The sequence below is a fragment of the Cetorhinus maximus genome, unplaced genomic scaffold (genome assembly GCF_964194155.1).
Source record: "Cetorhinus maximus unplaced genomic scaffold, sCetMax3.hap1.1 HAP1_SCAFFOLD_4182, whole genome shotgun sequence".
NCBI lineage: Eukaryota > Metazoa > Chordata > Chondrichthyes > Lamniformes > Cetorhinidae > Cetorhinus > Cetorhinus maximus.
The window spans coordinates 1,316-18,404 of record NW_027600086.1 but is presented as its reverse complement, the minus strand read 5'-3'; the positions used below and the strand labels follow the sequence as shown (position 1 = coordinate 18,404).

Genomic DNA, 17,089 nt, shown 5'->3' with positions numbered 1-17,089 from the left:
GTATCTAACCCTGTGCTGTACCTGTCCTGGGAGTGCTTGATGGGGACAGTGTAGAGGGAGCTTTACTCTGTATCTAACCCCGTGCTGTACCTGTCCTGGGAGTGTTTGACGGGGACGCTGTATTCTGTATTTCTGATTTACCCACACAAAGAGACAGAAAGCAGTGGTTAAAGTCGGGCGTTTTTATTTTGAGGATCCAGAGTGATCCTGTCTTGGACAGTCACTGGATCCCACGCCAGCGCAGTGACGTGTAAACAACCTGCTCTTCCTGTGTCACTGAGCAAAGCAGGATGGTCTTCTTGACGTTGGAACCCAGACGGCCGGCAGTCACTGTGTCCTGGAGAGGTTGTCCTGTCCCGTAAGGGATGCAGATCGCGATGTAATGGGCGTGGAATCGCATCGGGTCACCTGTGAGGGGGGAGAGAGAGAGACAGCCGGTTAAATGGAGAATGGATCTCAGCTCATCAGGCTGAGAGAGAGAGAGAGTGAGCGGCGGAGAGGTTTAGGGAGGGAATTCCAGAGCTTCGGACCCCACCCTGGGCAGCTGAAGACAAGGGGGCCAATGGCGGAGAGATGGAAATGGGGGTTAGGGGAGGATGCTCGAGAGGCTGGAGTTGGAGGAGCGCGGCGATCTCTGAGGCTTCCAGGACGTTAGAGATAGGGAGGGAGGGGAGCGAGGGAGGGATTTGAAGAGGAGGATGAGAATTGTAGGGGCTGGAGGAGGTTACAGATATAGGGAGGGACGGGGTGAAGGAGGGATTTTAACAGGAGGATGAGGATTGTAGGGGCTGAGGAAGTTATAGAGATAGGGAGGGAGGGAGGGGGGGGATTTGAACAGGAGGATGAGGATGTAGGGGCTGGAGGAGGTTACAGAGATAGGGAGGGAGGGAGGGGGGGATTTGAACAGGAGAATTTTGTGCACCTCAATCAAGTCACCTCTCAGCCTTGTTCTAAGGAAAATAACTCCAACCTCTCCTTGTAGATACACTTTTCTAACCCTGGCAACATTCGATTGATGCGCCTCCTGATCTACGTGGGAATCTGACTGTACTTTTCCTGATGGCCATTTCGAAATTGTTTGTAATGTTCTTCCAGATATTTTACGAATAAAGTATATTTTCACAACAAAACAAGGATTGACAGACCTACACTCGCACCGGAATGACCAGCCCTGTGGGCAGGTGGGAGTATCAGCCAGATCCTCGGGTTTCAGGGCTGAGAATTAAGGGTAGTAACTAAACCCTGAAAAGGGGGTTTGAGTTGGATCGAGATACGTTTAGGGGCAGAAAGGTGGGGTTTTTGCCTATGGAGTTTTATCAATGAGTTTGTGATTTAGAGAGTTGTGCAGGGGTCTTTACACTATTCCGAGCTCTTGTATTAGGGCGCTGGAGGCGTTTCTGTCAATAAATAAGTTTGTGGTTTGTGCCTAAACCCCACCCCCTCTGTCCCTGTGAGTTTCCCCTTTATAAAACCCTAAAGTCAAAGAACCAACAGTGAGAGTCAACGAGAACTGATCCAACCCCTTACAGGGGCTGTGGAGGGATTCGAACAGGAGGATGAGGATTGTAGGGCTGGAGGAGGTTACAAAGATAGGGAGGGAGGGATTTGAAGAGGAGGATGAGGATTGTAGGGGCTGGAGGAGGTTAAAGAGATAGGGAGGGATTTGAAGAGGAGGATGAGGATTGTAGGGGCTTGAGGAGGTTACAGAGATAGGGAGGGATTTGAAGCGGAGGATGAGGATTGTAGGGGCTTGAGAGGTTACAGAGATAGGGAGGGAGGGGTGAGTGAGAGATTTGAACAGGAGGATGAGAATTGTAGGGAGGAGGTTACAGAGATAGTGAGGGAGGGATTTGAACAGGAGGATGTGAATTGTAAAATTGAGGTGGTGCTGGACCGGGACCCAGTGTGGGGATAGTGAGCACAGGGGAGCGCGAGGGGTGAACTGGGCTCAGGGGGTGTTACAGCAACGGTGGGGGTGGGGGTGTAGGGCTAGTAGAGCGGCAGAGTTTCGATGAGCTGTAGTTGACAGAGGAGGAGAGGGGGCCGGGGAGGGAGCGTCTAGCAATGAGATCAGTACTGTCACCCTCACAGGGGTCACTTAACACAACGTCGAACTTTGAACCAGGACATGTCCAACCAGATTAGCTCGCCCCTGCCTTCCAACGGGTCCAATCCCTTCCACACTGGCAAAATGTGACGCCGCCCCCAGTCGAATAGCTCCCCGAGGGGCTGCGTACCTGGGTAGACCAGGAAGTCTCCGCCGAACTTGCCGCCGCTGGTCAGCCGGTAGCCCTTGGCGCGGAGGTCCTTGAAGACACAGTAGCGGAGGGTGTGGGCCCCGTCTCCTGGGTAGGGCCAGTCCACGGAGGCCAGGCGCCAGTCCACCACATCGAGCCGGCGGGGACGGGGGCAGGCGGTGTGGATCTGCACCAGGGTGTTCTCCGGGGGAAGGTGAAGGTCCGCTCCAGGTCCTCCAGCTCCTTCAGGGGTCCCGGGTGAACCTCGTCACCGGCCTCGGGGGCTGCAAACAAGAGACGAGGGGGTTCAGAGCCGGGCCACAGAGACAGCTGGGGCAACAACCCCCTGCTCCCGCCTTCCTCCCTCACCCCATTTCCCTCAAACCCCACCTACCAACCTTCTGCCCCTATCCCTCAATCCCCACCTACTGCACAATGTCCGAGTGTGGTCTAACCGAGGGATACGGAGACCGGAACTGTGCACGGTGCTCCCAGTGTGGTCTAACCGAGGGATACGGAGACCGGAACTGTGCACGGTGCTCCCAGTGTGGTCTAACCGAGGGGAATACGGAGACCGGAACTGTGCACGGTGCTCCGAGTGTGGTCTAACCGAGGGATACAGAGACCGGAACTGTGCACGGTGCTCCGAGTGTGGTCTAAACGAGGGGATACGGAGACCGGAACTGTGCACGGTGCTCCCAGTGCGGTCTAACCGAGGGGAATACGGAGACCGGAACTGTGCACGGTGCTCCGAGTGTGGTCTAAACGAGGGGGATACGGAGACCGGAACTGTGCACGGTGCTCCGAGTGTGGTCTAACCGAGGGATACAGAGACCGGAACTGTGCACGGTGCTCCGGGTGTGGTCTAACCGAGGGATACAGAGACCTGAACTGTGTACGGTGCTCCCGGTGTGGTCTAACCGAGGATACGGAGACCGGAACTGTGCACGGTGCTCCGAGTGTGGTCTAACCGAGGGGATACGGAGACCAGATCTGTGCACGGTGCTCCCAGTGTGGTCTAACCGAGGGATACGGAGACCAGAACTGTGCACGGTGCTCCCAGTGTGGTCTAACCGAGGGGGATACGGAGACCGGAACTGTGCACGGTGCTCCCAGTGTGGTCTAAACGAGGGGGATAGGGAGACCGGAACTGTGCACGGTGCTCCCAGTGTGGTCTAACCGAGGGGATACGGAGACCGGAACTGTGCACGATGCTCCGAGTGTGGTCTAACCGAGGGGATACGGAGACCGGAACTGTGCACGGTGCTCCGAGTGTGGTCTAAACGAGGGGGATACGGAGACCGGGAACTGTGCACGGTGCTCCGAGTGTGGTCTAAACGAGGGGGATACGGAGACCGGAACTGTGCACGGTGCTCCCAGTGTGGTCTAACCGAGGGGAATACGGAGACCGGAACTGTGCACGGTGCTCCGAGTGTGGTCTAAACGAGGGGATACGGAGACCGGAACTGTGCACGGTGCTCCGAGTGTGTCTAACCGAGGGATACAGAGACCGGAACTGGGCACGGTGCTCCGGGTGTGGTCTAACCGAGGGATACAGAGACCTGAACTGTGTACGGTGCTCCCGGTGTGGTCTAACCGAGGGATACGGAGACCGGAACTGTGCACGGTGCTCCGAGTGTGGTCTAACCGAGGGGATACGGAGACCAGATCTGTGCACGGTGCTCCCAGTGTGGTCTAACCGAGGGATACGGAGACCAGAACTGTGCACGGTGCTCCCAGTGTGGTCTAAACGAGGGGGATAGGGAGACCGGAACTGTGCACGGTGCTCCGAGTGTGTCTAACCGAGGGTTACGGAGACCGGAACTGTGCACGGTGCTCCGAGTGTGGTCTAACCGAGGGGGATACGGAAACCGGAACTGTGCACGGTGCTCCCAGTGTGGTCTAACCGAGGGATACGGAGACCGGAACTGTGCACGGTGCTCCGAGTGTGGTCTAACCGAGGGATACGGAGACCGGAACTGTGCACGGTGCTCCGAGTGTGGTCTAACCGAGGGATACGGAGACCGGAACTGTGCACGGTGCTCCGAGTGTGGTCTAACCGAGGGATACGGAGACCGGAACTGTGCACGGTGCCCCTCTCTTCCCCGCCCCCAGTGCCCCTCTCCCCCCGCACGGTGCTCCGAGTGTGGTCTAACCGAGGGATACGGAGACCGGAACTGTGCACGGTGCTCCGAGTGTGGTCTAACCGAGGGATACGGAGACCGGAACTGTGCACGGTGCCCTCTCTCCCCCACCCCCAGTGCCCTCTCCCCCCTGCCCCCAGTGCCCCTCCCTCTCCCCCCCGCCCCCAGTGCCCCTCCCTCTCCCCCCCGCCCCCAGTGCCCCTCTCTCTCCCTTGGCCCCAGTGCCCCTCTCTCTCCCTTGGCCCCCAGTGCCCCTCTCTCTCCCCCAGCGCCCCCAGTGCCCCTCTCTCTCCATTGGCCCCAGTGCCCCTCTCTCTCCCTTGGCCCCCAGTGCCCCTCTCTCTCCCTTGGCCCCCAGTGCCCCTCTCTCTCCCTTGGCCCCCAGTGCCCCTCTCTCTCCCTTGGCCCCCAGTGCCCCTCTCTCTCCCCAGCGCCCCAGTGCCCCTCTCTCTCCCTTGGCCCCCAGTGCCCCTCTCTCTCCCTTGGCCCCCAGTGCCCCTCTCTCTCCCTTGGCCCCCAGTGCCCCTCTCTCTCCCCAGCGCCCCCAGTGCCCCTCTCTCTCCCAGCGCCCCCAGTGCCCCTCTCTCTCCCTTGGCCCCCAGTGCCCCTCTCTCTCCCTTGGCCCCCAGTGCCCCTCTCTCTCCCCAGCGCCCCCAGTGCCCCTCTCTCTCCCCAGCGCCCCAGTGCCCCTCTCTCTCCCTTGGCCCCCAGTGCCCCTCTCTCTCCCCAGCGCCCCCAGTGCCCCTCTCTCTCCTTGGCCCCCAGTGCCCCCTCTCTCTCCCTTGGCCCCCAGTGCCCCTCTCTCTCCCTTGGCCCCCAGTGCCCCTCTCTCTCCCTTGGCCCCCAGTGCCCCTCTCTCTCCCTTGGCCCCAGTGCCCCTCTCTCTCCCTTGGCCCCCAGTGCCCCTCTCTCTCCTTGGCCCCCAGTGCCCCTCTCTCTCCCCAGCGCCCCCAGTGCCCCCTCTCTCCCCAGCGCCCCCAGTGCCCCTCTCTCCCTTGGCCCCAGTGCCCCTCTCTCTCCTTGGCCCCCAGTGCCTCTCTCTCCCTTGGCCCCCAGTGCCCTCTCTCCCCAGCGCCCCAGTGCCCCTCTCTCCCCCGCCCCCAGTGCCCCTCTCTCCCCCGCCCCCAGTGCCCCCAGTGCCTCTCTCTCCCCATCGCCCCCAGTGCCTCTCTCTCCCCATCGCCCGAGTGCCTCTCTCCCCCTCGCCCCAGTGCCCCTCTCTCCCCCGCCCCCAGTGCCCCTCTCTCCCCCCGCCCCCAGTTCCCCTCTCTCCCCCGCCCCCAGTGCCCCTCTCTCCCCCGCCCCCAGTGCCCTCTCTCCCTCGCCCCCAGTGCCCTCTCCCCCTCGCCCCCAGTGCCCCTCTCTCCCCCCCGCCCCCAGTGCCCCTCTCCCCTCGCCCCAGTGCCCCTCTCTCCCCCCGCCCCCAGTGCCCTCTCCCCCTCGCCCCCAGTGCCCCTCTCTCCCCCCCGCCCCCAGTGCCTCTCTCTCCCCCACCCCCAGTGCCTCTCTCTCTCTCCCCCTCACCCGTGTCTCCCCGCCTCCTCCTCGTCCTCTTGTGGCGCCGCCCCTCCCTGATGTGCTCGGACAGCCCCTCCAGCAGCTTCCTCTTCTCCTGCAGGGCCAGGCGGCGTGCTCCGAGCTCAGGCGTCCAGGAGCTGCCGGTGTTGCTCCGCCTCCTCCTCCTGCTCCTCCGCCCCCTCTCGGGCCGAGGCCCTGACCAGCAGCCCCAGGCCCTCCTCGGCCAGCAGCCGGGCCTCCTCGGGCAGCAGCAGGAGAGGGAGGCCCAGGCGGCAGTTCTGCCGAGGCTGGCGGGCCAGCGATCCCACCGGAGACCCGCACAGGCCGTGGCTCTCCGCAGCTCCCGGGCCTCCTCCGCGCTCCACACCAGCGCCCGGCCCTCCCTCACGTGGATCAGGATCATGGCTGCCTGCTCTGGAACGGACACAACAACACGTCAACATCAGAGCTCGGAGGAGGAGGAGGGAATTCAGCCCCTCGATCCTGTCCCCGCCATTCACTACGACCGTGGCTGATCTCATTTCGGCCTCAACTCCAACTTCCCGCCCTCTCCCCCATAACCTTTCAACCCGTTACTAATTTAAAAACTGTCTATCTCCTCCTTAAATTTATTCAGCGTCCCGACATCCACTACAATCTGAGGTAGCGAATTCCACAGATTCATGACCCTTTGGAGAAAAGTAATTCCTCCTCATCTCCGATTTAAATCTACCGCCCCTTAGCCTAAAACTATGGCCTCTCACTCTAGAATGCCCCACTAGGGGAAACATCCGCTCCACATCTACTCTGTCTATCCCCTTTAGCATCTTATATACCTCAATTAGATCTCCCTCTCGTCCTTCTAAACTCTAGCGAGTAGAGGCCTAAAGCTGCTCAATCTCTCCTCATAAGACTGGCCTCGCATCTCTGGAATCAATCTAGTGAACCTCCTCTGAACCGCCTCCAATGCAACTACATCCTTCCTCAAGTAAGGGGACCAAAACTGTGCACGGTATTCCAGGTGCGGTCTCACCAACGCCTTGTGCAGTTGCAACAACACTTCCCTATTTTTATACTCTATTGCTTTCGCAATAAATGCCAAAATTCCATTTGCCTTCCTTATTACCTGCTGTACCTGCATACTAGCTTTCAGCGATTCATGCACGAGGTCACCTAGATCCCTCTGCACTGAAGCAATCTGAAGTTTCTCTCCATTTAAATAACGTTGCCTTTTTAATCTTCCAGCGGGCAATTAGAGACCCCCTCAAAGTCCTGCATCGGAGGGACACGACCCTTTACCAGGTGCAACCTCCTCCCCCAGAATTGCCACACTCTCTCCGTCCTGTAGCTCTCCACTCCCATGCTGCACCTCCCCCCCCTCCAGCCCTGCATCTCTCACCCTCCCTCTTCCCTGTATCCCCCTCCCTTCCCACATTCTCTCCCGCTCCCTCCACTACATTGCCCCCCTCCTCCGCTCCCTCACCATAACTCCCACACACTCTCTCGCCGTCCTGTTTCTCCCAGTCTCCCTCCATTCCCACACTCGCTTCCTATCCCTCTACTCCCTCCCACTCCTCCGTCTCTCCTCCACCCTCCCTACTCTACCTCCTCCCCCATACCCCTGACTCTCTCTCTCTCCCCCTCCGTGGTCACTGCACAGAATAAGTGCTCACGGTGTAGGGGGAGGGGGGGGGTAACACATTAGCACTGGCTAGCTAACAGCACAGTATTCGAGGTGCGGTCTCACCAATGCCCTGTACAACTGAAGCATAACATCCTTACTTTTATGTTCAAATTGCTCTCGTAATAATACAAAAGCAAAATACCGCGTATGCTGGAAATCTGAAACAAAAACAGAAAAATGCCGGAAAAACTCTCAAGGGTCATACGGACTCGAAACGTAAACTCTGTCTCTCTCTCTCCACAGGTGCTGCTAGGTCGTCTGAGTTTTTTTCACACATTGACCCTTCCATTTATGGTCAATCCCTCTCGTAATAAGGGATAGCATTCCATTTGCCTTCGTAGTTACTCGCTGCACACTAACTTTTTTAGTGACTCATGCGCTAGGGTACCCAGCTCCCTCCGCACCAACTCTTTATTCTGAGGTTGACTCCGCGGCCGTTCTCCCCTTTAAGTGGGCACCCGGCTTTTTTTTTTTAATTCTTCCTGCCAAAGCGAACAGCTTCACGTTTCCTAAGCTGCGCTCCACCTGCCAGGTTTTTTTTGCCCACTCGCTCAACCTATTAATATCCGTCCGCAAACTCCTTATGTCTTCTTCACAACATACTTTCCTGCCTATCTTAGTGTCGCCTGCAAATTTAGCTACCATGCCTTTGCTCCCCTCGTCTAAGGCATTGACGCAAATTGTAAAAGGTTGAGGGCCCAGGACTGACCCCTGCGAGTCTCCGTTGGTCACATCCCGCCAATCGGGGGGGAAAAAACCATTTATGCATACTCAATTTCCTGTTAGCCATCGCTATTCATTCTAATATGTTACCCACCCCCCCCCACCTCGACAGCACAAACTTTCATTTTCTGTAATAAACTTTCATGTGGCACCTTATCAAGTGTCTTCTGGAAATCCAAGTACAGCACGTCCACAGGTTCCCCTTTCTCCACTGCGCATGTCACTCCTTCAAAGAACCCCTCGCAATAACCCGGATGGTTCCAGGGCCCTGCCGGAGACGGCTGCCCATTGGCCGGCCCGCCCGTCAATCAGCCTCCCTCGCACGGCTACTGGTCGAGCGCGCCCGCTGTGGGCGGCAGCGCCCGGTCGCCCACACGCGCCAAACCGGAAGCGTTGCCCCATTGGCCAGCTCGAACGTCAATCTCCGTCTTCCTCGTACTCCCGATTGGTGGGATGCCCGCTGTGGTGGCCGTCAAAAACCCACCCACGCGTCACAATGCCCTGGCCCCGCCCCTCGCCGGAGGAATCGCCCCATTGGCCAGCCTGACCGTCAATCGGTCTCCCTCGCGTGCGCATTGGTCGCATCTCCCTTCTCCCTCCCCCCCCCACCCCCCCCCATCTCCATTGTCTGCCCCGCGCCCACTAACTACGACGACTCCCTCGCCATTGGTCGGCCGACGCGTTGCCTGCCCACGATTGGCTGGCGCCTGCTGTCAATCAGGCAGGCGAAGCTCCTGATTAGCCAGCGCGGCTGTCAATCAATCCCCTCACCGCCCCTACTGCTCCTTCTTCTCCGCCGCCGTCGTTGTCGTTGTCGCCTTCTGCTCCGCCTGGGCCTGTTTCATCCGCGCCTCCAGCCGCTTGCTCTGGTAGTGCTTCACCCCAGCGAAGGCCAGGCACAGCAGCAAGGTCTTGGCCGCCAGCAGGTAGAGCAAGAAGGGCACGTTGTTCAGTGCCTGCCAGTTCATCTTGCGGCTACCCTTCCCCCACCCCCACGTGGGGACGAACCAATCAGAGGTAGGCCAATGCCCCTGGGACGTCCCCACGTGGTTTCCTCCACCAATCGTCTTTTGAGATGGCCGGTGACGTCACAAAGGACGTCGCCCCCCCCCCCCCCCCCCACCCCCACCCCGGTTTCTGATTGACGCCCGGACTGTGCAATAGCCGGCGGCCCTGCCGGGTTCGAACCACCAAGCGCCTTCCGAGTTGGCCGCCTGACGTCACAAAGGATTCTCTCCCCGCCCTTCGAGGCCTCCGACTGACGTTAGCTGCGACCAATCAGAGCCCGGACCGTCCGACACAGGCGGGCCAACAGCTTGGGCAGTCGACCCCTAACGTCACAAAGGGTTCACGGTGATTGATCCGTACTTGTACCAATCAGAGCCTGACTCCGGCAAGACGAAAGGCTCTGAGCCAATGGGTTTCGGAGTCCTGGCCGGGGGACCCAATCAGGGGGCAGGGCTGGTAGGGGGCGGGCGCACTAGTCCCTGGTTTTGAAGGGGGGGGGGTGGTCATTTCAAGGGCCCTTTGACCTCTGAACTACGGCCAACTTGACATAGGTCCAGGGCAAGCGAAGTGGGGTGTGGGGGAGCAGATGGCTAAGCCCATCATATTAGGACGGTCAACCTACCCGGACTTTAACCTTTCACACCACGGTGGGGTCTGAAAGAATGGTACTGGGGGTGAAAGGGGATAACGTCAAGAGACGGTCAAGTTGACCGTTCCGCAGTGACCCCTGCCATAACCCCAGCGACCCCTGCCTACCCCAGTGACCTGTGCCACCCTACCTCCCCCCTCACCCCCCCACAACTGGACAGCTGCCCATCTGGTGACCTCTGCCCCCCTTCTGTGACCATTGCCCTGCTTCCATGACCCCTGCCTCCCCCAGTGACTCCTGCCCCCTCAGTGACCCCTTGACTGCTGTTACCGCTGCTTCCTTAGTGCCCCCACATGACCACTGCCTCCCCCAGTGGCCCCATACCCCCCAAGTGACCCCTGCCTCCCCCAGTGGCCCCATACCCCCCAAGTGACCCCTGCCTCCCACAGTGACCCCTGCACCACCCCAACTGACCACTGCCTCCACAGTGACCCCTCCCTCCCATAGTGACCCCTGCCTCCCACAGCGACCACTGCCCCCCCAATGACCCCTGTCTCCCACATTGACGCCTGCCGCCCTCAATGACCTATCGCTTCCCCCGTGACTGCCGCTACCTTAGTGACCCCTGTCTCCCACAGTGACCCCTGTCTCCCACAGTGGCCCCTGTCTCCCACAATGACCCCTGCCTCCCACAGTGACCCCTGCCCCATCCCACCCCACCCCCAGTGACCCTTGCCTCTACAGTGACCCTGCGCACCCATTGACCCCCGCGCACCTAGCGACCCCTGGCCCCTTATCCTATCCAACACCAATTCCACTGCCATTGGTGTAACAAGCAGTTAGGAAGGTAAATGGCATGTTGGCCTTTATCTCAAGGGGGATTGGAGTATAAGAGTAAAGAAATCTTGCTGCAGTTTTACAGGGTTTTTGGTGAGACCACGTCTGGAATACTGTGAGCAGTTTTAGTCTCCACATTTAAGAAAGGATAGACTTGCACTGAGGGGGCGCTGGTACAGCGAAGGTTCACCAGATTGGTCCCTGGGATGAGGTGGGGGGTTGGAAATTGGGCTTATATCCTCTGGAGTTTAGAAGAATGAGGGACGATCTCATTGAAACCTACCAGACACCAAAGGGGTTTGACAGGGGTGGACACTGAGAGATTGTTTCCGCTGGTCGGGGTAACCTAAAACCCGGGGGGTGGGGGGCACAGTCTCGGGATAAGGGGCCTATCTGTAACAGTTGGTGCAGAGGGATCTGGGTGTTCTAGTGTATGAGTCACAAAAATGCTAGTGTGCAGGTACAGTGAGTCATTAAGAAAGCCAGTGGAATGCTATCCTTTATTACCAGAGGGATTGAATATAGACTCATAGGGGTCTACAGCACAGAAAAAGGCCCTTCGGCCCATTGAGTCTGCACCGGTCAAACAAGTATCTATCTATTCTAATCCCATTTGCCAGCACTAGGCCCATACCACGGCATCGCAAGTGCACATCCAAATACTTCCTCAATGTTATGAGGGTTTCTGCCTCTACCACCCTTTCAGGCAGTGAGTTCCAGATTCCCACCACTCTCTGTGTGAAAAAATTCTTCCTCACATTCCCTCTAAACCTCCTGCCCCTTACCTTAAATCTATGCCACCTGGTTATTGATCCCTCCACCAAGGGGAATATTTCCTTACTGTCCACCCTATCTATGCCCCTCATAATTTTATACACCTCAATCATGTACCTCCTTAATCTCCACTGCTCCAGGGAAAATAACCCCAGTCTATCCAATCTCTCCTCATAACTAAAACTCTCCAGCCCAGGCAACATTCTGGTAAATCTCCTCTGCACTCTCTCTAGTGCAATCACATCCTTCCTATAATGCGGATTGCAGAACTACACGCAATACTCTAGCTGTGGCCTAACCAGCGTTTTATACAGTTCCAGCATAACCTCCCTGCTCTTATATTCTATGCCTCGGCTAATAAAGGCAAGTATCCCATATGCTTTCTTAACCACCTTATCTACCGGTCCCACTACCTTAAGGGGCCTGGACAGGGTGGATAGGGAGCAGCTGTTCCCCTTAGTTGAAGGGTCAGTCACGAGGGGGCATAAGTTCAAGGTGAGGGGCAGGAGGTTTAGGGGGGATGTGAGGAAAAAATTTTTTACCCAGAGGGTGGTGAGGGTCTGGAATGCGCTGCCTGGGAGGGTGGTGGAGGTGGGTTACCTCACATCCTTTAAAAAGCACCTGGATGAGCACTTGGCACGTCATAACATTCAAGGCTATGGGGCCAAGTGCTGGTAAATGGGATTAGGTGGGTAGGTCAGGTGTTTCTCACGTGTCGGTGCAGACTCGATGGGCCGAAGGGCCTCTTCTGCACTGTGTGTGATTCTGTGACTCTATGACATGCACACCAAGGTCCCTCTGATCCTCGGTACTTCCCAGGGTCCGACCATTCATCGTGTATTCTCGTGCCTTGTTTGTCCTGCCCAAGTTTATCGGATTAAATTCCATTTGCCACTGATCAGTCCGTCTATATCCTCCTGTAATCTAACGCTCTCCTCCTCACTATTTACCACCCCACCAATTATTGTGTCATCCGTAGACTTGCTGATCAACCCTCGTACATTGAAGTCTAAATCGTTTACACATACCACACTCAGCAAGGGACCCAACACCGATCACTGTGGACCACTGGACACAGGAACACAGTCACAAAAACACCCCTTGACCATCACCCTCTGCTTCCTGCCACTCAGCCAATTCTGGATCCAATTTGTAAAATTGCCTTGGATCCCATGGGCTCTTACCTTCGCTTTCGTTCTCCCTTGTGGGACCTTATCAAAAGCCTTGCTGATGTCCCACTAGGCTACGTCTTCTCCACCTTTAAAATGGAGGGAGATCCATTCCCGTCTTTAAAATGGAGGGAGATCCATTCCCGTCTTTAAAATGGAGGGAGATCCATTCCCGTCTTTAAAATGGAGGGAGATCCATTCCCATCTTTAAAATGGAGGGAGATCCATTGCCCAACTTGTGATGTGGAAGTGCTGGAACCTACAATTGAGGAAAGAGTGAAGCTTATTCGAGACTGAAAAGTTAACCTGCGTGTGTATCACAGAACGGTTACAACACAGAAGGAGGCCATTCAGCCCATCAAACTACTTTCGACACTCTGCAAGGAAAGTTTCACTGGTCTCACTCGTCCACCCTTTCCCTGAAACCCTGAAAATATTTTCCCTTCAGCTTTACACCCAAATTTGGCTCGAAAGGGAGGCTGGGGATGGTGGGGAGAGGGGGAAACTGATGGAATGAGATAGAGAGAGAGAGAAAGGCAGAGAGAGAGACAGAGTGAGATAGAGATAGAGAGACAAAACTTGCCAAGACAGAGAGAGAGAGACAGGGCAAGAGAGAGAGAGTGGCAGGGTGATGGAGTGAGAGAGAGACAGAGAAAAGTGAGGCAAGAAAGAGAGAGAGAGGGAGAGAGAGAAAGGCAAGAGAGAGACCGAGTGTGACAGAGAGACAGTGGCAGCGCGAGGCAGAGAGAGAGGGACCAGAGAGATGTGGCGATGGGGAGAGAGATGGGGCAATAGAGAGAGGGTCAGAGAGTGACAGAGAGATAGAGTGAGAGACAGAGAGAGGGTGAGAGGCAGTGAGATGGGGAGAGAGAGAGAGAGAGAGATGGTCATAGCGACAGTGAGAGAAAGAGAGAGAGGGCGAGAGAGAAAGATAGAGAGAGGCGATGGAGTGAAAGAAAAATGGATGGGGTGAGCGAGAGAGAGACAGAGAGAGGGGAGTGAGTGTCCGAAATAGAAATGGGGTGAGAGAGAGAATCAGAGAGATGATTCAAGGAAAGGCAAAAGCGGTAGGGAGAGAGAGAGCTGACGAAATGGAGCGAGAACCATCCTCAATATTTAAAATGGAGGCAGATTCCTTTTCCGTCTTTAAAATGGAGGGAGATCCCTTTTCCATCTTTAAAATGTAGGGAGATAACTTCTCCATCTTTAAAATGGACGGAGATCCCTTCTCCATGTTTAAAATGGATGGAGATCCCTTCTCCATCTTTAAAATGGAGGGAGATTCCTTCTCCATCTTTTAAATGGAGGGAGATTCCTTCTACATCTTTTAAATGGAGGGAGATTCCTTCTACATCTTTAAAATGGAGGGAGATCCCTTCTCCATCTTTAAAATGGAGGGAGATTCCTTCTACATCTTTTAAATGGAGGGAGATTCCTTCTACATCTTTAAAATGGACGGAGATTCCTTCTCCATCTTTAAAATGGAGGGAGATTCCTTCTACACCTTTAAAATGGAGGGAGATTCCTTCTACACCTTTAAAATGGAGGAAGATCCCTTCTCCATCTTTAAAATGGAGGGAGATCCCTTCAAGTCTAAATCATTTATATATATACCGCAAACAGCAAGGGACCCAACACCGATCCCTGTGGAACCCCACCGGACACAGGCACCCAGTCACCAAAACACCCCTCGAACATCACCCTCTGCTTCCTGCCCCTCAGCCAATTCTGGGATCCATATTTACCAAATTGCCTTGGATCCCCGCAGGCTCTTTACCTTCTGTTCTCGGTCTCCCACGGAGTGGTGGGGGCGGGGAACACCTTATCGAAAGCCTTGCTGAAGTCCAAGAAGACCACGTCAAATGCATCGATAGCTGCCGGGAAGTAACTCAGCAGAATTAAATGAGTGCGAGCGGCCTGTCCCCTGAGCCGCTGGCGGACATCCAGACCAGAATTGGTTTAATTCAAGCGAGGGCAGACCCAAGGCGATTAAACTCGCTTTGGAGAATGGACCCCCCACCCCACCCCGCTGAGAAGGAGGGCTCCACTTAACCTAAAGGCTTTACACAATGGGCCTGGAATGGGGGTATAACCCCGGCTTGCAGTGACCCTACACACCGGCTAGTTTATGAACTGAGGTCATAACGATCTCAATCTTGTGTTAAGAAAGCTCTCTTTTACCCAGGGTCGGTTACGCGGTCAGACAGACCATGACAGCGAGAAGAGAACTTCTCTCACTCGTGCACCTACACGCCCCGAGCCCTCATGCCTTTCTATTCCACAAACGATCACAAATCTTTTCCTTTCGATTTTATAACCGAACGCGTACGATACGTGTTACCGGTTTTTAAAGGAATGTTATTTTTTTTCCCTCCCTCATCCTCTCCTGATAGGAATAGGCTCTTTACTGGGGGGGTGGGGGGAAAGGGTTGAACTAGTATGGCACTCCCTCACCACGTAAGTAAGGGCGTTATGCTTTCAGGTATGACAGGGGGCGTGGGTGAGACTGCGGCCTCGAATACTGTGCGCGGTTTTAATCCCAGGGACAAAAACTGCGGATGCCGGAAATCCAAAAAGGGAACGGAAACGCCCGGAAAAACTCAGCAGGTCTGGCTGCATCGGCGGAGAAGAAAAGAGAGCGCCCTTGACATTTCGAGTCCGCGGGTTCTGTTGAAGGGTCGCGAGGACTCGGAGCGTCGAGTGCGCCCTCCTCTCCGCCGATGCCGCCAGACCTGCTGAGTTTTTTTTTCCGGGCGTTCCTGTCTCGGTTGCGGTTTTAACCTCCTTATTTGAGGAAGGGTGTAAATGCATTGGGAGGCGGTTCAGGGGGAGGTTGTACTGGATTGATGCCTGGAATGAGCGGGGTCGCCCGATGAGGACAGGCTGGACTGGACAGACTGGGATTGTGACCCACTGGGGTTTAGAAGAGCGAGGGGGGTGAGTTGATTGACGTGTACGAGATCCTGAACGGCCTGGACAAGGTGGGCGTGCGAAGAGTGCTTCCTCTTGTGGGTGAGTCCCGAACTAGGAGGGGGCACTGGTTTTAAATTAGGGGGTCACCCTTTTAGGACAGAGATGGGGAGGAAGGTCTCTCCGAGGGCTGTGCGACTTTGGAACTCTCTGCCTCAGGAGGTGGTGGAGGTTGGGGGGGGGTGGTTGAATACGTTCATGGCCCCCTCTGCTCAAGAGGGAGGGCGCTAAAAGAGGGAGAGAGGGTGGTGGCGGGAAGACGTTTGCACCTGGGGTCGATATCGATGTGGTGCACGGCACATCAGGGCAACCTGAGCGGGTCTGAAACGCGTGATCTGGTTCCCTCCCTCGATAGGTTCACAGAAGCGGCCGTTCTGTGCTTTTCTGTTTCTCCAACGCCAGCACCACCCACACACCCCCCTCCACACACACACACCCTCTAACCTAGGGTCACTTTGAAAAAAACACATGTGTTTGTGGGATGCGGGCGTCGCTGGCCGGGCCCAGCATTTGTATCGCCCGCCCCTAATTGCCCCCTTGAGAAGGTGGTGGTGGGTGAGCTGCCTTCTTGAGCCGCAGCAGTCCCCGTGTGGTGTGGGTACACCCACAGCGCTGTTAGGGAGGGAGTTCCAGGATTTTGTCCCCGTGTGGTGTAGGTACACCCACAGCGCTGTTAGGGAGGGAGTTCCAGGATTTTGTCCCTGTGGTGTAGGTACACCCACAGTGCTGTTAGGGAGGGAGTTCCAGGATTTTGTCCCTGTGGTGTAGGTACACCCACAGCGCTGTTAGGGAGGGAGTTCCCGGATTTTGACCCAGTGACAGTAAAGGAACGGCCGATATATTTCCAAGTCAGGATGGTGAGTGACTTGGAGGGGAACTTCCAGGTGGTGGTGTTCCCATGTGTCTGCTGCCCTTCTCCTTCTAGATGGTAGTGGTTGTTGGTTTGGAAGGTGCTGTGGAAGGAGCCTTGGTGAGTTGCTGCAGTGCATCTTGTAGATGGTACACACACTGCTGCTACTGTGTGTCGGTGGTGGAGGGAGTGAATGTTTGTGGATGGGGTGCCGATCAAGCTGGGCTGCTTTGTCCTGGATGGTGTCGAGCTTCTTGAGTGTTGTGGGAGCTGCAACTCATCCAGGCAAGTGGGGAGTATCCCATCACACTCCTGACTTGTGCCTTGTGGGTGGTGGACAGGCTTTGGGGGAGTCAGGAGGTGAGTGACTCTCCGCAGGATTCCCAGCCTCTGAACATCTCTCTCTCTGTCTCTGTCTCTCTCTCTCTCTTTATCTCTATCTTTCTGTCTCTCTCTCTCTGTCCCTCTCTCTATCTCTGTCTGTCTCTCTCTCTTTTTCTCTGTCTGTCTCTCTCTCTGTCTCTCTCTCTCTGTCTGTCTCTCCCTCTCTCTGTCTGTCTGTCCGTTTCTCTCTCTCTGTCTCCCTCTCTCTCTCTCTCTCACTCTC

General features: G+C 56.2%; 1 protein-coding gene across 1 annotated transcript; it reads right to left on the bottom strand.

Moving 5' to 3' along the window:
* Positions 1 to 209: 209 nt before the first annotated feature.
* On the bottom strand, positions 210 to 6,321 carry tsen34 (TSEN34 tRNA splicing endonuclease subunit). Its single transcript, XM_078538192.1, is given in 6 exon segments — positions 210 to 408; positions 2,238 to 2,450; positions 2,453 to 2,521; positions 5,906 to 6,012; positions 6,014 to 6,236; positions 6,239 to 6,321. Coding segments are annotated over 6 exon segments (864 nt in total). The 5' UTR covers positions 6,303 to 6,321; the 3' UTR covers positions 210 to 220.
* Positions 6,322 to 17,089: the final 10,768 nt, after the last annotated feature.